At 39.2% G+C, this 25,477-nt stretch overlaps 1 protein-coding gene and 1 long non-coding RNA gene across 8 annotated transcripts in view; one reads left to right on the forward strand and one right to left on the reverse strand.

Annotated features, from left to right (window-relative positions):
* The window catches only part of ITGB8 (integrin subunit beta 8), a 52,937-nt gene extending 33,186 nt beyond the window's left edge, over positions 1 to 19,751 (forward strand). For 5 of the 7 annotated variants that reach the window (XM_046933080.1, XM_040695440.2, XM_003640686.6 and 2 more), the window contains exons 10-15: positions 2,243 to 2,648; positions 5,933 to 6,158; positions 7,514 to 7,617; positions 8,712 to 8,875; positions 15,785 to 15,910; positions 16,195 to 19,751. In XM_046933080.1, the coding sequence (XP_046789036.1) occupies positions 2,243 to 2,648; positions 5,933 to 6,158; positions 7,514 to 7,617; positions 8,712 to 8,875; positions 15,785 to 15,910; positions 16,195 to 16,248 (1,080 nt within the window). In that variant the 3' untranslated portion in view covers positions 16,249 to 19,751. Of the gene's footprint in view, positions 1 to 2,242; positions 2,649 to 5,932; positions 6,159 to 7,513; positions 7,618 to 8,711; positions 8,876 to 8,968; positions 14,453 to 15,784; positions 15,911 to 16,194 lie in introns of those variants that run through there. The other 2 variants (XR_001465128.4, XM_015281861.4) reach the window with 2 other exon arrangements.
* LOC121109727 lies at positions 13,984 to 25,067 on the reverse strand. The gene is made up of 2 exons (XR_005857290.2): positions 24,962 to 25,067; positions 13,984 to 22,244 (listed from the first exon to the last, which is right to left on the reverse strand). It is a non-coding gene; the product is annotated as an uncharacterized LOC121109727 (long non-coding RNA).
* Between the last annotated feature and the right edge of the window lie 410 nt (positions 25,068 to 25,477).

Raw genomic sequence — 25,477 nt, forward strand, 5'->3', positions numbered from 1 at the left:
GGTTTTCTTCCCAGAACAACTTCTCTGTGTGTTGATATATTTATTTGATTGCTTGGACCAGTAGAGTAATTCCTGTAGCTTGCCAGGAAGAGGTCTGTGTTTCTGGAGAGCAGGGTCAAGGAGTTCTTTCCTTGTGGTGTACACACAGCTCAGTTGATGGGATTTGATTGTGTTTGTGCATAGAAGTGGCAAAACAAAACAATAGATTAAATGTGTGAATTTTAAATATGTTCATTTAAATATATTTTATACTCTTCTCTGTTTTGTCTGCACAATTTGCAGCTGATTAGCTGCTACACTTTAAGGTAGATGTGATATGTTTTTGTTCTTAACTCTTCTCAAATGTCAATGCCTGTGTATGTCATAAGAAATAGGAATGGAATTCGTTCTGTTTAATGAAAAGAAAAATATTTATATCTGGTTCTTTTTAATAAAAAGACAAGCCAGTTGATTGTAAAAGATCGCATGTGGTCTTACAGCTTACTGCAGTTGAAAATGAGCCATCTTCAAGACATTAATTTATTTTTAACCGCAAAGCCTCCTTTCAGTATTTGTTTACAGGCAGAATGCTTGTTCTTAATTCTCACATTCCTTTCATTGTCTAATCCTTCTTCCTTCCTTTCCTTAGAAAAACACTAAAGTGCATTATATTCTGGAAAAATCCTATGGCCTCTTCATGGTGCAAAACTAACTTTGACTATTAGTGAGTTCATGGTGTCATGATTATTTAGTGGCAATAACTTTGATCTTTCTTCTGCTATCCATCATGTTTCGTGACTTACAGACAAGGCGTTCTTTGCCTCCCATGTTGTATGGGCCCTGTGCTGAACACAAAGCTTGTTCTCTAGCTGCAGCCTTTCCTCCCCTCGTGACATGCACCTGCTGTATGAATTATTAGTGCATGTCCACACTTCCTCATGGAAGAAGTCTCAAGCACAGAGCCTGCTGGCAGCTGGGGGTTATGCATGCAGCGGAGCACTTGAAAAACAAGAAGAAAAGCAAAGAGAGGGACAAAGCCTTTGTGCACCCTTGATGGGATGGTTAAGGAGTGCACGCTCTGCACTGCATTCTTCTCCTGCTGGTGTAGGCAGCCGCAGCCCGGCTGGTCACAAAGCTGCCTTTGTGGAGCCAGGAGGGGGAGACCGCCATGGTGAATGAATGCCGCAGTCTTTGTGGGGAGTTTCAGCCTCCCACAATACAGCTCTCTTATGATTTCAATTCTTTTGATTTGGAAATCGTTGGTGATAAAATGTAAAGGCACTTGCATCCCTCGGGTTCCTTTCTCACCTTTTCTTTTTGGTGATACTTTCTCTGCAAGAGGGCTTAGAAGAGCTGTTCTCGGTCAGCTGATGGCATAAAATTAGTGAGAATACCCCATCAGAACCCTAGCAAACAAGAAAAAAAAGTGCAATGCAAAGATTGCTGTGATGAAACTAGCACACATATCAAAACTCAAAGAGCTTTGGCAGTCAGAGATGCCAACTCTATGGCTGTCACCTAACCCCTAAAAGAGCCATGATCAGGTGTCAGGGCTGTGGAAGGCATCACTAGCCACTGCTGCTGTGAGCACAGCCACAGGGCTGTGACCCAGGGCATGGTGCTGGTGGCCTGGCCATGGCCAGGGGTGAGTGCAGGGCTCACCCCAAGCAGGGCCACAGCCAGAGCAGCAGCACTCTCCTGCTCCACCCGCATCACAGGAAAGGCAAAAATAAGCTGCTGCTAAGGTGTGAGCCATTTCTGGGTTTTAACAAGCGTAGGTAGGGCCTCCCAGAAAAGCCTGTGTATTTTGTTTCCACAGTCTCTTTCTGCAACAAGGACATTTACTGTAGATTGTTTTTGTGATGAGTATCTGTTTCTGCTTGTGTTGGTCTTGCTCAATCAATTCTGATTTGTGTTTCTATAATATAAACAGAATGAACATATTAAAAAAAAAAAAAACGGGGGGGGGGGGGGTGGAAGATGGTAATTCTATGAGTATTTATCCAGTATTAAACTTGTTGTTTTCTGCAGCTATGCTTTCTTAACATGAAAAATAGGCTACTGCCAACCTCATGTTACTAGGGTTTAATTGTATTTGTGATGCTTATGTTTGCTAGTATATTCTACAAATGGCCACTATGTACTATTACCAGCTACTACACATTCATACATAATGTGAGATTCTTCTTTATTTGTGTGTTAAAAATTGTAAGTAACTTATTGGGAAAAAAATAAATGTAAAATATGTTTTTATTTTTCCTAGGTACTTTTCAATGTATCAGTCACAATGAAAGGATGTGATACAACCGGGGGAAGAAAATATGCAATACTTAAGCCTATTGGTTTCAATGAAACCACCATTATTAATGTGCAGAAAAGCTGTGCATGTCAGAATGGAGACAACGCTAAGCCCAAGAGAGTGTGGGCTGATGAAATCTTTCCTGATGGCAAACAGCCCCATTGCAGTGACAGCGGTTGCAGCTACAGCAGAGAGACACTTCCTTCTGAGGAGTGCAGGCAGCACCAGGACCAGCCCATCTGCAGTGGCCGAGGAGACTGCATAGAGGGAAAATGTTTCTGCTACAAGAACAAGCTAGGCAGGGTGTATGGCAAATACTGTCAAATGGATGATTTTTCTTGCCCATATCACCAGGGAAACTTATGTTCTGGTAAGCTGCAGAATTTAGGTCTATGCTTTGCTTTTCTTTTCTTGTGTTTCATTTTCTGAAACTTACGTACATTATGCAGCTGAAAACAATGATGTAAGGCTGTCAAGTACAAGAATTGTGTGTGCAGAATTAGGAGATATATGTGAGATACTGAGAGAATACAAGGAGCCATATTGTCTACATGTCGTTCTGATTTTCTAACACTCTAAATCAGTCTTGTCAGAGATACAGTGATATTTGGTTTCTAAAACTGATATATATGCAAACACTTTTCAGGACACCTGCTCCAAGTAGATGAGACTGAGCATAATACAATCAAGGAGAGCTGCTAGAAATCTTCTATTTTTTTTCTTTCCTTTTTTTTTTTTGTGTGTGTCCTACTTTATGTTTTTGAAGAAATCGTGCAAATGAAAATTGTATATGAACTAAGTAAAAAAAAGTACCTTTAAATTAGTGATATTAAGGAAAACAGGTTTTAATCAGAATCATTATCTCTACTGAAATATCTTCTTTGCCCTCAGAAGTTGTATTTCAAGTATTTTAAAACCTGTACTGCTGTTCTGCATCCTTTCATTTCACTCTGTACTGAGTGAGGCATTGGCTGATGTGTTGCCAAGCTACTCTCAATGATGTTTGAAGTCATTGCAGTCAGGTGAAGTCCCTGGTGACTGGAAAAAGGTGATGTCACACCCAATTTCAAGAAGGTTAGAAAGGACAATCCAGGGAATTACCAACCTGTCAGCCTCATCTCTGTGCTGGGGAATACCATGGAGCAGATCCTCCTGGAAGCTATCCTACAACACATGGAGGGCAGGGAGGAGATACAGAACAAGTAGCATGGCTTCACCAACTCCTGCTTGACCAACGCAGTGGCCTTCTACGATGGTGTGACTGCATCAATGAACAAGGGAAAGACCACTGATGCCATCTTTCTGAACTTCAGTAAGGTTTTTGACACAGTCCCTTATAATAGCCTTCTCTCCAAACTGAAAAGATATGGATTTGACAGGTGGGCTGTTCAATGGAAAAAGAATTCACAGTTACTCCCCAGAAGAGTGGTGTCAATGGCTCAATGTCCAAATGGAGATGAGTGACAAGTTGTGTACGTCAAGTGTCAGCGCTGGTACAAGTGCTCTTTAATATCTTCATCAGTGATATTGGCAGTGTAGTCAAGTGTGTTCTCAGTAAGTTTGCAGATGACACTAAGCTGTGTGGTGTGAGATAAGATACTATCCAGAAAGACCTACACAAGCTCAAGCAGTGGGCCCAGGTGAACCTCATGAGGTTTGACAAAGCCAAATTTTGTACCTGGATCTCAGCAACCCCCAATATCGATGCAAGCTGGAGGATGTAAGGATAGAGCACAGCCCTGCTGAAAAGGATTTAGGGACACTGGTGGATGGCAGCTGGACACAAGCCAGCAATTTGCCCTTACAGCCCAGAAAGCCAATTGTATCCTGGGCTGCATCAAAGGAAACATGGTCAACAGGTCAAGGGAGATGATCCTGCCTCTCTACTCTGCGCTAGTGAGAGATCACCTGGAGTACTGCATCCAGACGTGGAGTCCTCAGTACAGGAGAGACATGAACTTGTTGGATCATGCCCAGAGGGGGGCCACGAAAGTGATCCAAGGGATGGAACACCTCTTCTGTGAGGACAAGATGAGAGAGCTGGGGATGTTCAACCTGGGGAAGAGAAGTCTCCAAGGTGACCTCATGGTTGCCTTTCTGTATCCAAAGGGGGATATAAGAAAGAAGGGAACAGACTTTTATCAGGATCTCTTGCAATAAGACAAGGAGAAATGGTTTCAACTGAAAGAGAGATTTAAACTGGATATATGAAGAAAAGTTTTTTACGGTAAGAGTGGTGAGGCACCGGAACAGGTTGCCCAGAGAAATGGTGGAAGACCTGTTCCTGAAGATATTCAAGGTCAGGCTGGAGGGATCTGTGAGTAACCTTGTCAAGCTGTAGATGTCCTTGTTCATCGCAGAAGATTGGACTAGATGAACTTCAAGTGTCACTTGCAACTTAAACAATCCTATGATTTTATGATTCATTCCAACACAAAGAATTGTGGTTCATGATCTCAGTCTTCTTCTCTAACCACAGCAAAGTCTGGGAATTTAGTTTTTCTTAACCTAAGCAGAACTTTCAAATTTGCAAGGTCCCAAGGCCTGAGGTGCAGTAGAAGAGGAAATAAGGAGATCTTTGTCTAAGACATGTTGGAGATTCTCACACTGATGGAGTCTCCTGCCTAAGCAGCATGGGACCATGGATGTATGTGCCCCTTAGTGGCATATTTTACAGCACAGAGGCCAGGCAGAAAAAGGGGCAGCCTATACTTTGGTCACACTGCCCCCCTCCCCCAACCCTTAGGGGATTCCGTGTAGTTAGATGGGACTGTCTCTCTGCATCTGCTTTGCAGGTCCCTGGAGCACAAGAATGGCCACTGCAATGCATGTGAAGCCTATGTATTGCTGAGGGCATGGCTGAGGAAGTCTCATAACATTTGCTATAGCTGCAAGCGATAGCTGCAATTTGCTCTCTGTTTTTATGTTTCCTAAAGTTGTTTTCCTATGCTGTAAAACTGTGGCTAAACATTACCAGCACATCAATTGTACACCTGCCTAAATGTACTGCAATGTGAAAAAGTCTGGATTTTGCCCATAAGCTCCCACTGATTTGCCTGGAAGATTATAAGGACCACCAGAGGTTCTCTGTAGCCTTTGAGTCCTTGAGGGTGTGCATTTTAAGTTCATATTACACAAGTCACTTCATAAATATAGCGTATCCACCTCACTTGTTCATTCATCTGTCCCTTTAAAAGGCTGAAAAAATTGTTTTAATGCATGCTTCTGAAAAGAAAATGAAAAGAACTGGCTTGAACATATGAACTTGATACTCCTTCCTCTCAGAATTTTGCAATTTATTTGAGCTGAATGCTTAATTGCTACAGAGAAGTTTGTTTAGTTTGCTTGAAGACTGTTTTCCTGAAAGTTGTGTAATTTTTAATCTCTGCTGCTTTGATCCAAGGCAACAACGAAAACTGTGGTAAAACTTTTTAGGATACAATCAAGGTAGCAGAAATAGCAACAAACAGCAGCCATAAATATGTACCATGGTGATAATTTCAGCCTAATTGTTAACTTCAAAAGCTTATCAGCAGGCCAAGGACTACATTAGCTGTTTGATATAAGGCACCTGCAATACAAACATATGCATATAAAAATTGACATTCTGTGTTTTCATAAAAGCATTTGACTCAAGGTTATCTGATGTTTTAGGTAATGGTGAATGTGAAGCTGGTAAATGTAAATGCTTTGCTGATTGGGAAGGTGACCGTTGCCAGTGTTCATTACAATCAGCAAAGCAGTGCCTGAATTCAAAGGGCCAGATTTGCAGTGGAAGAGGAAACTGTGTATGTGGAAAATGTGAGTGCACTGACCCAAGAAGCTTTGGCCGTTTGTGTGAATACTGCCCTGCTTGTAACACAGCCTGTGAAGAAAACTGGTAGGTTTCTTGTGCTACACTTCATGTTTAACTCTGTAGTGTTGAAGCAAGGAGAAATATTTCTTCTTGGCTATGTGTACTATGTGCTGTTTTCTTTAGATATTTAGATTATAGGAAACTTGAAACGTTTCCTACTCAAGTATTCTTCCTGTGTAGTTGGGTTTTAATGCTAACTAAACAGCTGAATGTCCACGTCTGAATTCACCAATATTTCTGCTTTGGGAAGTCAGAGGTGATATGTGGTATGAGTATAGTTTTTTCGTATATACTAAAGGATGGTTCTTCATATAAAATCTTCTGAGTGGAGAACAAAGCCTATAATTTTGGGATTTTAAAAGTGGACAGTAGGTCCTACTCTTGAATGCCACTAAGTCCAGTGATATTACCTGAATTTCTCTCTGCATACTCCTTGTGCCTCCACCCTGAAGGGAGGAGGAGTGAGCAAGAGCAGCACCTATGTACTGTCACCGTGGTTTTTAAGGTAGAGTACATGAAACCCTGTCCTTGGGCATGGTTCTTCTGGCCCTCCTGTAACATGACACAGATATCATCTCACATCCCAGTTTGTACAGAATGGTGACAGATCAGCCTTTAGTTGGGAAGGGAAATGCAGTAGAAGCAGAATTGTTGATTATTTGTACTCATTTGAAATATAGCTCATCTGGTGAATGCACTGAGGAGACAAGTTGGGCTGTGTCTGGAAAGGTGACTGCTAAGACATTCACCAGATAAAATGAAGTTAGCCTTGCTGGCTTAGACTTATTCAATATCACTGTGAAATGCATGCCTTTAATACATTCAGAAGATGGCATACATTCATTAAAAAAAAAGTCAAGGCTTTTCTGGTATCACCTGTGATGTCCATCCTCTTGCAAAGCTATAAAGTGTAAATAGTGGGATTGCCATGCTGTATTCCACCATGCTGATCTGTATAAGCTGCCCAGCACTGAGAACTTATGTGTTTTTTTCCTAACAGAGCATCAAAAAAGTTCTTGAGAATCACAGCATGTTTCCCAATGAGAATGATAGATAAGGAAGGCTAAGAATGAACGTGAGGCTGACAGTGGAAGAGATGGTGCAAGACCCCTGAGGAACACATCCGAGAATGCAGAGCAGGGGCCAGATGAAGGGGGCTTGAAACCAAACAGATGTTTTACTTACTAATTCTGCATGGTCAGCCTTGAGGAGTGTCACAGGGATAAAATGCTGAGGAAGGCATCACATTTCAGAAAAAAAATAAATGTCGCAATGTTTTTACTAACAACAGGAAAACATAATACGTCAGCTTGTTGATAGAATCTCTGTAAGGAGAGTGCAGAGAAAGACACAATGTTTTAATTACATTTCTCTTACAGGAATTGTGTTCAGTGCCACCATTCTAACAATGCATCTCAAGCTAAACTTGACCAGTGTAAAACCTCATGTGCTTACCTATTGCATTACGTTGACCAAACTTCAGGTATGTGATATTTTCTGGATAATTTTGGTGAGAGTTGAAAATCTGTCCAGGTTAATGTTTGAAATCATCACTGTTACAATGCCTTTCAAAAGTATGTCAGTATTATTACAGTAAAAAAGAAGGAAAGCAGGAAAAAAGAAATTACTCCTAGCTTCAGGGAAAGTAAAAGATAAATAGTAACAGGAAATGTAATTGGCAAGCATTGCTAAATAGATTTCCCATTTCCTTGAGAAGTCACATCTAATAATAATGAATCCTGCCTGAGCCGTGCTTAAAGCAATATTTATAGAAGTCCATTATGACATTTGCATGCTTTCTTGCATTGGATATGTTTACATTATTTGACATTACCAGAAATGAAGAAGGATGAAACAGAATGCTTACTTCACTGGCAATAATGTTTAAATACTCCTTGCAAGTACAAAAATGTTGTAGTTTTGAGGATCTTGAAAAAATAAAATACTTTTTTATAAAATATTATTAAGCTTAGTTATTCCACACTGCATCAAAAATGGACTCAGATGGTTACCTTATGTCATGTCACATTTTTGTATGTCTTTTTCTCTTAAAGATTTTTATGAATGGGAAAACTAGTTGAGAATACTTTTCTCATGACCTTTTTAATTAGAAGAAGGCCTACAGTGTGAGAGCGTTGGCCAGTGAGGGCAATATTGCACAAGGAATCGAGAAACTGTTTTCTTGCATATTTCACCAGTGATCTGTGCTGTAATCTCATGAAAATCAAACTGTCTTGGACCTGAACATCTTTAACAGTTCATCTTCTCAATTTCAGCTATAAACTCATTGGTTTGCAGAGAATTCATGGTGGCTAGCACAGTGAAGCCTTAGTCCTACTTCTGTAGATTAAAGGGATAATATCTGAGCATTTTTCTGTGCTTGGTCTTAATCAGAGTTCATGATCTTCTTTGCTTTAAAAGTTTGTGTATGGCAACATGAGCTATTTTCCCTTAATGTTTATCAGGCTTGTGTTACAGTTATGCTCCATTAAGATGCAGTGGTAAATGTAAATGTGCTTTAGGGATGTGCTTATTCTGTACGTTAGGCTTTACACTTGTGTTTTCCTTTCATTGCAGAATGTTTCTCTGGACGAAGCTACTTTAGAGTGTTTTCCATAATCTTTATAGTTACATTTCTGATTGGGTTGCTTGTTGTACTTATCATCAGGCAGATAATTCTGCAGGGAAATAGCAATAAAGTTAAATCTTCAGCTGATTACAGAGTCTCTGCGACAAAGAAGGTAATTGATTTCAGAGCCATCATATTCAGTAATTTATTTCTTTCACATAAAAGTTAGCTAATTGTTGATAAAAATTGTATCTTCTCCTTCAAGGAAAAGATGTTTTTGCCTACTGTTTGTACAAGAACAGTAACATACAGACGTGACAAACCAGAGGAAATAAATATCGACATCAGCAAGTTGCGATTAAATGAAACTTTCAAGTGTGAATTCTGAAGACAGTGTGTTTTCTGCAAATGTCTATTTCCATCATTCTCTACTTTTTAGAAGTTACCACTCTGTCAGAATCTCGGCTGTTGCTGTTTGTGTCATGCATTTTGTTGGATACTGTAACAACGTGACATGTAAGCATATTCACATAAGGTGATTATGTCTGAAACTATAGCTGCTGTATTTTTTTTTTTTAATTTTTTTTTTTTTAAGAAAATGTGCGTTACTACTGTTCAGGAACATTAGTGTTGATGTAGCACTTTAATGTATTCTAATTTATTTAGTTCTGGCATAGAATGTAGATACGAACAGATCTGACAAAGCACTGATCTTGCTCTACTTGTAGCTAGTACTTATGTGCTCTGTGGGAATGGACAAAACTGTGACTGAAATATTAACTTTGCTGTATATTATAGCAATAGGTGAAACTATTCAAATGCTCTTAAATAGAGTAAATGGTACTTTTATAGTTCTCTCAGTTGACTAAATTCCACTGATTTGTCTGCTTTAGTCCCTTAGCTTTTCCTCGTTGCTTAATAAAAATGACTGGATTAGAGTGCTTAGTTACCAGTGTGTGTGTAGGCACACACACACGCACATGCACACGCACACAGACAAATATATGTATAGGTTTTTTTATGTGTTATGTCACATAATGATAATTTATGTCTGACAAGGAATACTTTTTAGCTTTTTTGCTTTTTTCAACATAAAACTTTTATGTGACTATTAAGATATTCAAAAAAACTGAGCGGCTACGGAAAATGAGTTCCTCTGTCCATCAGCACCACCTGCACTGTAACCACTGCCCGCTGACTGCGCCTTTGGAGTCAGCAGCATCAGCTTCAATCCGATAAACTGCACCAGAAATGTCTTTGGTCTGCTAGCTACATGTCAGTGTTTTGCCAAGTAAGGGCTTGTTCCTTTTGTATGTCAGACATCAGTCTGATGTTACACACATGCTCTTTTTTCTTTGTAAATTAGTTGACAGGATTCGTTTTTCTCGTTCTGTACTTTACCACTTTAATTTTTGTTTCTGTGCATTGAGAAATGTGTCCGGCTTGATGTGACAAAGAGTCTGCAGTTTGTAGGAAGCAGAGGAACATAGGAATCATTTTCTCAAGAGAACATATTAACTGACTTCATAAATGTAGGACCAAATTCTGCCTTCAGTAATGGGAAAAACTCCTCTAAACACAGTGGGACCAATATAAGCTCGCCTGAAAGCAGAATTTGAGCTAAAATTTCAAGCAGAAGCATTTTCTCACCCTTTTAACTGATTGTAGTGGTAGAGAGCAGGTTATTGCTGTACACTAATGGGCAGTCAAACAGCACTCTGTGTTACTTACAGTATGTTGCCAAGATTGTAAGAAAATCTGATCAGTGTCTGTGAAATATGCACTAAAATCTTGGTGGTGAAAAAAAAAAATAATAATTGTCTCGTAGGACATTATGCAGTGTGTCATTTTGACAGTTTTAATTACTGGTACTATTTATTGATCTGTAATTGCCATAGGTAAGAGTTACAGAAACAAAGCAGGACCGCCTTACATGAAATTTGGTAGTAATTGGAATATAGTAGTATTTCCTATTCAGTATATCTTCTGTAAATTCCTACAGGTGAAAGGAGGGCAGGATGTGGAACAAATAATTGTTATGTGAGCATTCAGAATGAGTATTCTGGATCATGCCAAACAAACAAACAAAAGTTTTAAACTGGCCTTTTAATGGTTTCTGAAGCAATCCTCAGAATAGTCCCTTATAGCTTCCCACCCCATTCAGGTAAAAATGTCTCATTTGAAGTAAAGGTGGTTACCTTATACTAACCTTGATTTTACTGATAGTTTCATCATAATATCTTATCTACATATTCATTCTGACTCAAGAATTGCTCTGTAGCATATCAGGAGTACCTTGAACTTTCCTTTCCATTTGAAAATGTATTTTCTTTCTGTGTATATTAACAGACTCTGAACCACTGTTTTCAGGGGGATTAAGATAAAAAAAAGCAACTAAGTTTTACTTATTATTGTTCTTGTCACACGGTTTTTGAATAGGCAAAAAAGTCTCTGGTCATTTATTTCACTTAGACAAACAAAACAAAGAAATAAAACCTGCATGAGAATACCTGCATGTATAACAAAAGCTATGATTATGTTCTTTAACAATATGATATAATTTGTTTGAACAGGAAAGATTCATCAAAATGTGTTTCTCCTAACAGCCCGTAAGCCACTTTCTGAAGTGACAGCTATTATTTTATTATCTAGAATTTATTTTTTCACTGTTAGAGGAAGCTAAATTTTGATAGGGGGCAATGGAGCTGAGTGTCTTTGGGAAGAAAGATATAATCTGTACAACCCATAATCCAGACATGTCCTATTGCTGCCACTTTTTTCCTGTAGCACTTTGTTGGCATTGCAGTGCTGCCTGTGCAGGAGTGCGGCCAGTATGTCTTTATCAGAAACCTGCCTGAGCATGTGATATGCTCCGCTCAAACACAGCAGGCTTGCAGGACAAAGTCTTAAAACTGAAAAAAAAAAAACAAAAAAAACAAAAAAAAAAAGAAGAAGAAAAAGAAAAAAAATTATAAAAAGGCTTTTCTTGCATCTTGTTCACTGCTTTGCTGTATTGTAGAGGGATCTAGTGAAAAAAGAATAAGCTAATGTTGCTAATGTGACAGGTCAAGGCTTTTAGAAGGCCCATAGGGAGCCTACATAGAGCAGTATCCTTGGGAGGAGGCTTTGTTTCTGAAGATGGAATCTATCCCTGAGAAACTCTGGCTTTACTCAGTGCTTGTTTCCCTCTGCCTTTGACCATGTTTTTCAGAAGAGCTGCTGCAGGAGATGAATAGACCAACAAAAGCCTCACTATTTAGGGAGCTGTGTTCCCTCAGCACATGACCTTAAATGAGAAAGCAGCCTGTAATTCACAAGGAATTTCCTCAGCAGTCACAGAAGGACTGTGCTTCCTATAGCGCTTATTATGGGAGATATCACTGAGAAATTAGTTCAGATTAATTTTCAAAGTACTGAGCATCAAAGATGCTTGTAAGAATACAGGGAAAATATCCAGCCTCAGTGTAGCACGTTTCAAACTTTTGAAATAAAGTGGAATATTTTGAAATCTACTAGGCTGCTTGAAAAAATGGAAAGGTCAGATGATTTGACTACATGCCTATACTTAATAGTATGCTCACAGATACTGTGGCAACTCGTTGCTGATTTGCAGCATTTATTCTAGATTTCCTCCTAGAAACGGAGCATCTTCATAACTCTTCACAGCAGATTTGTACATGTTAAAAATGTCAATTCTAATCCCACATTATTTTTACCTTCGGTTTACTGACTATGTAACATTTCAGAAATGGCACGTTCATACAACTAAAAGACATGCATCTTCAGATTTGTTTTCCAAGGCTCTGAGAGAGATGAAAAAATGCTGTGCACTGATTATTTCCAAGCATCACGAGCACATTAATAACACCACTACAGATGTGTGTGGGAAAATAGCTGGTTCATCCAGAAAACGTGCACATGGTATGTGAGAAATTTTCATTGTGACTAGCTGAAATTCCCTTACGTTCACAAGCAGTGTTGCGAGTGGACCTTAAAAAGGAAGGACATCTGTGTAGGCATAGTTTACATTTTAGCCACTATAACTAACTGGATTTATTTTTTCCTTTCTATGATGTCATGAAAACCTGCTATGTAAAGTATTCTTTAGACTGCAGTGGAGAAAAATATTTTCCCAGTCTGATCATACATTTGTTTTCTGCTTAGTGTGCATACTTATATGTACGTGCGGCATAAACTGTGGGAGTGAACAGCTTCAAGCAACCCTTACTCCTGAGGGTGACCATAAGACACAGCAGTGCCCAGGACAGAAGGATGTAGGGGCCCTACTGTTTTTGCAGTAGACATCCCAAGCAGACCCAATGCAGCCCACTGTTCCTCATGGTGTCTCAACAGAGATGGCGCTCTGGGACCATATTTCTCCATCTGTCAGGGCAGGAAGCCTTGTCAGAGGAGGTTGTCATAATGGCCACACATTGGAGATGCATGACGTGCAGTCCGCAGTCATCAACACTGCAGCCTGTTTGCATCTTTACTCATCAAACACTGCTTGCATACAACCTAGTGAGGTACTGTAAATCTGGGTGCTGCAGCCCTCCTTGAGAGAAAGCAAGCCTTTCTTCTGCAAAGTCCTTGGGCATCTGTCCATCAGCTTCTCCCCAGCCCCAGGATCTGCACTGCCACCCTTCAGTGATGTTTTCAGTATCTAGGAAGGGCGCTTGTCATAGAAGTGCTGTGTGGCATTTGCTCTTCTCTGTGGATGAACTGTGGTGCCAGTGTTCTTGCTCTCCCTTTGAAATAGAGATGCAAGATCTATTTGGTAAACAAGAGTGCAGCAGCGTTAAGAATGACACTACTTTACCATGGTAATCTTGACGCTTCTCAATGCACAGACGTCTCATGGATATTACAGAGAACAGAAATTCATGGAGAGAAAAAAAAGGTTAGACATAGCTAATGTGAATGTTTTTGTATAGTGAGCCAAATCAGTGGGATTTCACTGAGTGCAAGCCGGCTCAGAATGATTGTTCATTCTGGGAAAAAGAAAAAAAAAAGTTATAAAACCCCCCACAAAATTAGCAGATTCTTAAGTTTTAGGAATGCTGCTCTTTGTTGACTTTTCTGCTTATTAGAAAAATGTTTTTAAATCTGACTTTTGTTTAAACAACAGCTTCCACTCAAATCCTGACTTTTCATCATGATACCTGTGTTGTGTTTGAGTTGTTTGTATTTTGAAGGGCGAGGCTGAAAGATGAAAGATTCATTTAGGAAGACATTTGTTTTAGAAGAATTCACTGTGCTAACATCTTCACTTTTACCTACTACTGCTTCGAAGTGTCTTATTTAGCAATGATGTGACAACTATTAATAATACTACAGTTTTTAACTTTCTATTTAACATATACTACCTTTTGTAAAAAATTATATACAGATGAATAATGTTTCTCTAGATTTTATGCATAGAGAATGTTAGTAAGGGAAGACGGTTTAATTATATCTGTAACTTCTTACTGTCCATCTTCCATTTTAAATGATACTTTTAAATCACTACTTTTATTTGTCTGGAAATATACTGAATATTTTATTATTTAAAATAGTATACTTTTATAGCTGTTTATTAATTTCAGTTGACTACTAACTTCTATTTTGATATTTATTAATGAGTTGACACTGTAGTATATTGAGATGTTTATTTTTCTATCAGAGCTGTAACAACTATGACATAGCATTATTTTAATGCAACATCATTGTACTTGCTCTCTAAAAAAATAAAATCAATATTTAATCTGTATGGAATTTTCATATTTTTAATGCCTAGGATATCTGTGGTAAGTTAAGGAAGAGAGACTCCCTTCTTTTTTGAGAAGTAACATGTTTTCATCAAGGTGTGCAAATACGTCCACAAAGAGGATGTGATTATATTGCCTTTCAAATGGTACAATACCATGTCAGGAGAATTTAGGCTAAATAAAAAGAATACCCTGTTTTTCAGATGTAGCCAAACAGATAAACACACGTTCAGGATGGGGACAAGAAAATACTTCCTACAGAAATATAATCTATCTATTAATAGATAGTTACTGTATCCTGCTTTGTTCTGCTTTGGTAACAGAGGAGCTCCTGTCCTACATATGGGTCAGTTTCTTGCAGATGTGTAGTCTATGCCCCTCGCTGCAGACTCACGTTGCTTTATGAGGTCTGGTGAAAACACATCAGTAGATCGGGACACCTCTCTTCTCCTGCAGAGTTGGTAACAGCGCATGCTCTGCGCAACACCACCACATTTCTCAAAGAAATCACTGATAAACTGATGGACTTCTCTCACATGAAGGAAGATTCATGTTCCTAGGAAGATCCAGGTTTTTCTCTGGGGGTAGGAAAGAGGTAGAATCAAATGATGACTGATATAGACCCAGTCATTAAGCCATGTACTGTCCAAGCCTTCACAGTGCACTAGAAAAGTACAGTAGCAAAAAAATCTGGGAAAAGATGTACAGCAAACCTAGAAAGAGAAAAATAATCACAATGGCAGTGTGAGCATCTTTGTTGCTTTTTCTGACAAAGCAAGGGAGGTAAACCCAATATAAGCCCGATGAGACAGAGGCAGAGGAATTTCCTTTTGCAGAGGCAGGAGATACATAAGCATTCACCAACACACAGAGCAGGCACTTGCAACCTCTCTCCCACAGAGAAAAATACATTTTCCACAACAGCTCTTTATGGAGGAAATGTTAATGTTGTCAGCACCTCTGAGTAAACATCCTGGATCAGACACACAGTTCAAGCATCTTGAGCTACAGACACAGGGCTGCTTTTTGCCACTTGATGTACAATCTCAAAGTCAGTGCTAACACTAACCCTAAATCTCTGACAGGCTGGCACCAAGCCTGTGCCTACCCTCTATGTTGTGGAATGATGGTAAGTATGGTAATGTATGAAGGCTCCCATCCTTCCTGTGTCCTGAAATCCTGAAAACATGCCTATATACGTTAAAATGTCCGGGTAGCTGTAGGGTTTTGACAATGGCAGCATCATATTTAGCCAGTTTCCATTTGTGCCCGTGAAGTAGAGCAATGGTGCTCTAATTTGACTGTAATGTAATGCAACTGCTATTTTGTTGCAGATACCATTGACCAGAAAAAGGCTTGCTGCTCAAGCTCTCCAAAGAGGAATGAAACCTAAGTTACAGCCTCTAAAGCCGGAGGAGGAAAGAGATCCTTCTTTCAGCCACTTTTTTGACACCAGTCATGTAGGTGCACACTATTACAGAATTTCTCTCCCTGCATGATTCCAACTGTGGTGGGTGCAGAATTTGACCTGATAAACAGAGAGGATGGAGGGGACAAAAGTTCAGCATTAGGGGCTGCTGCATGTAAGTTATCTGCTCAGCACAGTGGTTTGAGCAAAGATCTGAATATGTGCGATGACAGCCAGAAGGCAGTTGTTAGAATAACAAATAAAAGCTTTGTTAACAGGCTGATTTTAACTAGAGAGAAGTTAATCTGAAAAATGGTTGGTTTGTTCTCCTTCTAGGTCTACAACAAAGAGAAGAACTTTGGAAACACACTCCTGCTACCCTGGGCTTGAAACCAAATAGTTTAAATGTATTATATGAATTAAACAGAAAATCTAGTTTTACAGAAACCTGAATGGTCTGGAGCTGTGTTTGGGGCACAGGTATCCTCAGTGCAGTTCATGGGCTTGACACTTATCTTCTGACTGGGAAGATCCAAATTCCACCTGTTCTGAATTTACATTACCTAGGCATAGGCCGCAAGTCTGATTTATTAGTTCTAGTGGCCCAAGATTATCATCTCCTGGCCCTTTATTCAAGGAAATAGTGGTGGGTGGCAGAAAACAATGTTCCTTCTTGCAAATCATTCATCATCTGCTGAGCCCAAGCATAATATGGCCTCTAGCTGTTTTCTTGGCCTTGAACTCAATGATTAATGAAGGACAGTTACTGTTTAATAAGATGATGTGCGTGCAAGCAGATAAAACTAAATGATTAACCAAAAAGCATAACATTGCCAAGTGACATCACATTATGCTTATTGAAATCAGGGCACATGATGTACTTCTTCCAGCTTTGCAGCTTGCCAAGTTCCCTTTCTGAGCCCCTCACCAACATTTCCTCCTAAGCCTCTATTTATGCCTCAGCAATCTGGAGAGCCCAGGACCTGTTCCTGACTGGGATTCCTGTGCTCCCAAAACTGCTCACGGTTCCTGTTCTCCCTCACACCCTCTTCTTTTTCATTAGTCTTTCACCACATCCTTAAAGTATGTGATTTAACTGACATGAAAATGAGACAAACAAATGGACAATTTTATGTGGGATTTTTGTACAAACACTTGCTTTACTCTGCTTTAGACAAAACAGGACTTTTAAAGACTTCTACAGGTCAATCCTGGTGCTCTCTATAGCTTTTGGTTGTCTTCTTTCCTTCAGTCATTCTGCATTTGTGCCTGCGCTCCTGTGCAAAAGAAAGAAGAATAAAGCCAGCAAAAATAAGTCCTTCCCAGACTTCTCTCAAAACTGTGCCATCTGAAATTATGCTTGCCTTGAAAATCAGAGGCACTGAATCAGAAGGCTTCATCAGTGAACAGCTCACTTATCTTCAGAAGAGCTTTTTTTTTGTCTTCAAGCAGACAGGAGTGAGTCCAAGTCTGTAAAGCAGAGCTAAACAGAGCACCTCCCAGCTTGGTCAGATGTGGTCATATTCCTCTTCTTTCCAGTGTTAGGAAGACAGACCTGTTCCTTGGTGAGCTAGCCAGTTCTAGAATACCTGCAGGAACTCTCTCTAGCTATAACTTTTAAATCTGGCACTCTTACATCTTCTGCAAGGTATACACAACACACAAAACTCAAAGACAACTCATTTTAAGTGCCATCATTCTGGTATTACTTGTATTTTTTCATGTATTTCTTTATATCTGCATATTCCATCCAAAGTAACTTTTCTTCAGTATCAAGAAACCCATCTCTGTATAACCTGTTAGATCAGACAATATAGATGTACATACTAGTATGTACTGTAGATCCAGATACAGTCTCACAAACGTATTTTTAAAATGGGATTCCTCCCATACATTCTCATGCATAGCAGGACCTTCCCTTAAGATTTCCTGTACTTACCCAGGGTTCTCTTGGTGGCTATGCTGCTATCACGTTGAAATCATGACTTGAAGTGTTCCCCAGTATTCATCTCCTTGAACCTTTGCACTTTCCTGTTTATCTTTTTCAGCTGCTGTCCCACACATTACACCTAAATCATGGAAGACAAACACAGCACCCTGCACTGTGGATTCTTGGGTCATAGTCATGATTTTATAAATAAGAAAAAAAATATTTCCATAGCTGGTTTATTCTTCATTACTGTGAGTCTGGTATCTTGGTTTCAAACAAGAAAAGAATCAAAAAAAGAGAAAGAAAAGATAACGTGTCTGATGAATTTTCAAACAAAAAAAAAAGTGAAAGTCTCAGAAGGAAAATTATCATATGAGAAACTGGGAATGTTTCATGCTGCTTAAAGTGAAGTTTCCAGACAGCCTTTCCTGCTCCGTCCTCACCCCCCAAGAAAAAGTTGTTTCAAGACTTTTATCTGAAGTTTGATGCCATGAAATTGCTGGATCCTTGTGGTCCAGTTGAAGAATGTGTTAGAAGTGAACATGCAGAGCATCCTTGAGTATCAAGTCCTCAAGCTCCTGTTTGACATCCAAGCAACTGTTGTATTCTTACATTTTCTGTTTATACTCTTTTCACTCACTGAAAATTAGCTGGTATTTGAACTACCTGAAAGCAACTTCTAAAGCATGCAATGTAATAGTCACTGCACTATCCAGGAATTTTGCTCACCTAGTTAACTGGCATTTCTTCAAGTGCGTTAATGAAAAACGTACTCAAACATTGTTATTTCATGAAAGGAAAAAAAAAGCTTATCAAATGACTGTCAACGTAACTCAATATCTTGAAGGAAAATGTGTTACTGAGTGTAATTGCTATCATTTACACTATTTGATACATTTGGTGACCTAGTTCAGATGGAATTCATGTGCTTTTATCTTGACAGATTTTACTCCTTCCTTGGTTATGGCCCAGTTACTTCTGCTTCTCTAGGCCAATGCAGGTGCTTGCCAACAAAGTGAAGCCTGCAATGTCCTTTTGAACTACTGAGATAAGGAAGCTGTTTTTCTTGAGCAAGCTCTGGCAAAGATATAATTTTGGTATGTTTGCAACACCTGTATTATTGCAGTTTCACCAGATTTAAAATTTATAGTGAAGTTACAGTAGTGTAGCTATTCCTGAGGTTAAGCAAACCTGAAATCTTTCTAATTAGAGGCCATAAAAAGAGAGTTTTTCTTGAGATTTGAATCCTTCTGAGATGCCTCTTGCAGCAATTGCTTTTCTTTGCAGCTTCTGCTTAGTTTGTGAGTACCTCTGTTCTAGTGAATCAAGTCACCAGATAACATCCTCCTACCACTGCAACTCTACCTTTCTACTTTGCTCTCCAGTCTTGCAAGGGATGCAGTGCGTGGTTCAGAGAAAATTCCCTCTAGAGCCCTGGTCTACAGCTTTCCTTCAGAGCAAAAAAAAGTTTTTGCCTCCAGAACTTCCTACATCCCCCTCTTCTCTATGTAATTGATGCTTACTTGAATAGTTACATGCTATCCACTGCTTCTGAGGTTTATCAGATTTGCACCAAGAAAGGCAAGTTTTGTTTGTCATGCTGGATAAGCATAAGATTATAAGGAAAGATACCTTTCCTCTCATCAGTTCTTGAATAGCTTTCCACTCGCAGAACAAAACCCTCATTAGGGGAGAACACAATTTTGCTGAGAGAAATCTGTTGCTGCAGTCACTTTTCCTTTCACTCGTTAGCATTATATTCCTGGTTATCTTCTGTGTCAGTTTGCTCTGCACACAAGCTGGTTGCTTTTACACAGACTGAATGGTTCAGCTATGTAAGGTGCCCTCAACAAGCATCTCTATTAGCTCACTTTCCTCTAGGTCAGCTGTCCTACCTTGACAGCCATACACTCAGATTGTAGTTCCTCCACAAGGGAAACACTGATAACTCTCTCTCTCTCTCTCTCTCTCTCTCCCCATGAAAAAAAAAAAAAAAAAAAAAAAAAAAAAAAAAAAAAAAAAAAAAAAAACCCTTATAGAGTTTTTTCTTCCTTTCATCTTTCTGAATAGCTGCAAGAGCAACTTCTAAAACAGGCCCTTCTGCCAGTTCTCTTCCATTAGCATCTTTAAGTGCACGCACAAAACAAAAGGCATAAAAACACAGTTACCAATCTTTTCCACTCCTATCTCTCTACTAGAACAAAGAAACAAAAGATCTTGTCAAGTTTTTTATTTCCAGACTCCTATTTACTCCATGCTAGAACCAGCCCTAAAGGAACAAGGCATCTTGTCCCCAGCCTCTGGCTTTATACCTGTGGCTGGGTGGCCTCCTCCCACACATCTCACCTCAAATTATTCCCAGATGGGTCGCTGTCCTTGAATGCTCTTGTTTGTCTACTTGATTAGCTTATTAGTGTCTTGGCTTTATACAGAGGGTTTTAGAAAAGGAAAGATTTTGTAAAGGGGATATTGAATTAGTCCTGTAATCTACAGTTATGTGAAGGATGTAGAATCAAATATTTATTTAATAAGACAATAAAATTTATGACTGAACGGACCATAACATTTATATATTTTTTAATAGATCTGTATTTTCAGCTCCTAGTGAAGCTACTACTTCATTTTAGATTTTCTGCCTTCTCTCTGTAGTCCCTGGACTGTCCTACTGCCAGTGATACCATCTGATAACCAGGTCATTTGGTAGGTGCCCAGAATTACAAGCTGAATTCTTAATTAGGCAGCACTATGACAAAGGAAAGGATTATAACTAAAACAAAACTAAAATGAGACAGAAATAAGGGTGCCTCTGAAAACAGTTATGACAAAGATTATAATGTCTTCTGCTATAGCAACTATTACCTTAAAGATGGTCTTCTGGGATGGGAAATCATGATTGTACCCCTAGGCTTTGTTCAGAGTCTAAAGTTCTGAACTTAAAAATTTTGGCAAAGATTCCTTTTGGCACAGCAGAGACCTAAATGTACTCCTACATTTGCTGAATCCCACAAAATGGAAAATTTAAAAACATGACAAGACTATTGGGATAGCTGTGAAAGTAAGACAGTAATCTATTAAGATATTTTCCACAGCATGAATCTCTAAGGTTTTTCCACATGGGGTGAATATTTGGATTAAGGTGGACATCTTGACAGGGTGGAGGAATGGGCCGACAGGAATTTCAGTAAGGAAGCATGCCAAGTCCTGCACCTGGGGCCAGCTGACCCCTTGCTCTGATCCAGGCTGGGGTCTGCCTGGCTGGACAGCAGCTCTGCTGGAAAGGGACTCTGGATTCCTGCTGGATACAAGATGGAAGTGAGTCAGCTGTGAGCCAGTGCATCCTGGGCTGTACTAACACAAGTGTAGTTAGTAAAAAGATGGAGGCCATTGTCTGTACTGACAGTCATTAGATGAAATCTAGATAGTGCATCCAATTTGGGGGCCTCAAGTCAATGAAGACTGATAACATGGAGCAAGTTCAGTGAAGAGCCACCAAGATGGTTGGGTCTTCTTGCTTATCAAGGAGTGGCTGAAGGAACTGGACTCCATCAGAGAAGGAGAGGCTTCAGGGGGCTGAAAAATAGTCTACCAGAGCCTATGGGGAGGTTATCAAGGAGGCATTCAGGCTTTTCTCAATGGTGCATGGTAAGACCATGGACATAAATTGAAATAAGAAGTTGAAGCTACATATAAGGAAAAATACTCACTCTGATGGTGATTAAGCCTTGGAAAAGGTTGCTCAGAAAGGCTCTAGTGCCCATCTCCTTCAGGGTGCTCAAAATCCACATGGACAATGTTCTGAGCAATCCAATGCAATAAAGTGTTGATCCTCCTTTGAGCAAGAGTTTGGACTTGATCCCTTGCAAGATCCCTTCCAACCTGAATAGGTCTGTGAGTCTGTGGTAAGTATGGATCCTGGCCATTCCTCAAAAATACATTGTCTTTATTTCCTTACTACCTGCATTGACCTCAAGAGGCCTGCTGTATGCAAGTGATAAATGACACTGGTAGCAATCATTTACTAAGAATCTGCTGGGAATGAAAAGCTGCCATTTCCAAACTCCTTTACAAAGCAGACAGATCTTCTTCGTCAAAGAAGCAGCTATATAAGGAAATTCAATACAGTTAAATTTATAGCATACATTGATTTGTGAATGCATATTTCCCATCTGTCCATGGAAGTGTTTTGCCATATAAAGCAACATACCATCTCTGAGGCATCTACAAATCCCCTTAGCTTCAATGGGAGTAGCATATACATAGATGAGGGCACGTTTTGGCTCATTGTCAGTATTATCCTAATAGCTTTTTTCTTGCATTTTTTTTCCTTGAAGTATTTATATTTCTCCTCTCCCAAGGTTCTGATGTAATTCCTGCTGTTGCAATTATAGAGTTCATCTACATCAGTGGGAAGATCTTTGAAGTCTAATTAGATTTCTTGAGAAAGACCATGGGTAATCTGAAATAAAAAATCATGAGATCACTTCAAGCCAAAAGTGTCACGCAGTAATATTAGACCAAATATTATGCAATTTTTCTGATATTCATGCTCTCTTCCCACTCATGAATTGGGTTCAAAAAGCCTATGGTACTTATATGATGTATCAGAGAAGTTCCAAATGTTCCTCACATAATTTATATTCATATTTCCTATGGAAAATGTCCTTTCTCACAGTCTTCCCCTGTTAAGCTAAAGTTTGTCCATCACACCAGGGTAATCACTTATGTCCACAAAACTGCAGAACAGAACTTGATTCACTGTAATTCAGAATTACTGCGTAGGCTATTTTTATTTCATAGGGAATTTAAAGGGGATTTACTGAACGCACATGAGAAACATTGCAACAGGCTGATGTCCACCATATGTCAGTACCAGACAGGAAAATATTCTATGTCATGTCATCACTGGCCAGAAGCAGGGACTACCACAAGGCATAAGAAAATAACAGCAGAGGACAGAATATGCTTGGGCCTTGCCTAGCTGGAGCCAGCTTCACAGATAAGATCAGTCCTGTGACTTTCCCAAAGTCTGCCTTGAACATACCCAAGATCCGTCCTGATTTCAGTGCTCAAATCCAGGTACAGGAACTTGCTGTTAAGCCATCAGCACAAGGACAGCAAGGCAGATGTCAGGCCTGTCCCAGAGCATGACGACTGTCCCTGCTTGCTGAGCACTATGACATTCATCCCAAATCACCTCAGCTGCCCTGTGTGGCCAATGACACCCTGCTGCACTTCAGGAGAAGATGCTGCGAATAAGGGCTTTCCTGGGTGAATGGCTGTGAGGATTTAACCTGCAAGGATATGACAATGTAGGCTGAAATAATGGGGACACACCAACGTAACAGCTGAGCAAAGGGCAAGGCATCAACAAATCCTTGGTCCTTGTCCCCTCTGCACTGTTCGTTCTGCTCTGACAGGGATGGGACGAGTCTCCCAGCAACCCCAGGGTTACCTCCTCCCAAACTGTCACTTCCTGTGGAAGTTTCACATTGAGACATTGAGCAGGCATGACACCATTAAGACACCATGAGAACATAGTCCAGGGTTGTAGGGTCATAAGCAGTTACTAACACGTACTGAACAGACTAGGAAAAAACAGTTTAGTTTTGTGTGCAAAATCCTTGAACCAACACAATAGAAACCATAAACTGGGTATGTGTGCTGCCCAAGGTCATGCAGAAATCTCTTGCCCTTTTTTTTCCTTGGTTTGGTTTTCTCCTTCTTAACTTCTATTCTATAATATCGGCCAAACTATTGTTATGTAGCGGTAACATTTTTCTTATTAAACTGGATTCCTAAGGGTAAAATCCTTCTCATAAATTTTTGAGGCGAAAACTTCATGGATAGATATAACCAAAAGAGAGAATTGAGCCCATAACTTCTGACTGATATTTTTCAATAAAAAAACAAACAAACAACAAAACAGAGTTTGGCAGGGAAAAGTATGAGAAAGCTAAATCCACTGTCAAATATATTATTACATTTCAGAATCAAATTGCTAGCTCCAAGCTATTTGAAATATAAAATAAAATAAAATAAAATAAAATAAAATAAAAAAGGCAATATAACAGTGTGATTCTATAAACAGGGTTAAATGTAATACTATTCACAGTAACTTTAGGAAGGCACTCTGATACTACAGCAGTGAAGGTGGACTGATTTTGTGCTGATTTCATAGGAAAAAGAAAGAAAAAGAATAAAAACATATACACACAAATAAAATGCCAGGAAAAACAAACAAACAAACAAACAAAAAAAAACCCTTATGTATGTATTTTGTTAATGTTTTTCTTTTCCTAACCAAAAAATGGACTGATTGACAGTCTAAAGTGAGACTGCACTAATTTTGATGTACTGGAGATTTTAAAAAAAAATGAATGAAGATTTCTCAAGCTGATGACAATTTCTCATTTTATGTAGCAAAAACGTAAAGAATGAGTCTAAAGAAAAGTTAGCTTTTTCATCTGAGCCTTCTCTGATGGTTAGAGATCATTTCCTAACTTGTTTAATGAACAAGGAAAAAGGTTGAAATTCAAGATTAAGGCACAAACTGAGTATGTTCCAAAAATACACATTGGTTTGATTAGTAATGGTTGCATTTCTATGGCTCTGATAAAGTATTATTTAAAAGAAATTCTAAAACAAAGCAGAATCACTTAATCTTCCTTGAAATTCAGAGTACATTAAACTATGTACCTGCAGGAATTGGTTGTAGCAAAACAAAAGGGTTCCAAGTAACTTCACTATGTTTAAACAGAAATGCTTTCAGTTACTTTGTGGGTTATACGTATATAGAAACATATTATTAACTTACTGTCTTATATTTTCCCACATTTTCAATCATGAGTGCAACGGTTACATCTGAAAGAACTCAGTCTCCTTGCAAAGAGAACTCGGTCACTTTTGCTCCTGGCTAATGGGTCAGTGTGAATTTCCTTGGGGAAAATCCCCAATTAGAATTAGAGAGGTTAACAATGACCTGCATCTTCACCATCAAAGAAAGCCATGTGCTAGCACTTCATGTTTGCTTGCTGTAACTAATATGGAAATAGAAAGAAATCTAAGATTGCAGAAGGTACTTGGAGAAGGGATGTTATTTCTTAAATAAAAAAAAAAAATACTTGTTACTGTTATTTTCTTAGAAGTTAATCCTGCAGTGATTTATGTACTAACCTGGTAACAATGAATGCAAACCACTCCTGAATTCTTTGCATTTGCAAGGTCAAGATTCTTCTATTTCCATTGCGTACTTTGTGTCAGAGTAAGAAAAGAGACAGGCAAAATCTGGGAGGACTTCAGTCAATAGCAGGTTGCTTATGTTGATAACACTGCACTTTAGTCAGAGTTACAAGAAGCTTGTTTAGTGTTGCAACCAAGAAAGGCAGTTACCTTAAGGACAGCTCATACTGGTTTCCTCTGCACTGCTTTGCTGTCCGTGTCTGAAGAGCCTTTTGTTCTTCAGCCCAAGACACATGGATTTGCACAAAACATGGGTATTACAGACCTAGTATTTTGGTGCTGCAGGAAGTGAAAAAACAATGTACCCCCAAAAAAGGCTCTGTTTTCCCTCCTGTGTCACCACTTGACTTGATTTAGGTGGGCACATGCCCTTTGGGTGTCCATAGAACAATATGGCTTCAGAGCAAAACATAAAAGACATCAGCTTGCCAGTAGAGACACATATCAATT

This window comes from Gallus gallus, chromosome 2, assembly GCF_016699485.2.
Source record: "Gallus gallus isolate bGalGal1 chromosome 2, bGalGal1.mat.broiler.GRCg7b, whole genome shotgun sequence".
Taxonomy (NCBI): Eukaryota; Metazoa; Chordata; class Aves; order Galliformes; family Phasianidae; genus Gallus; species Gallus gallus.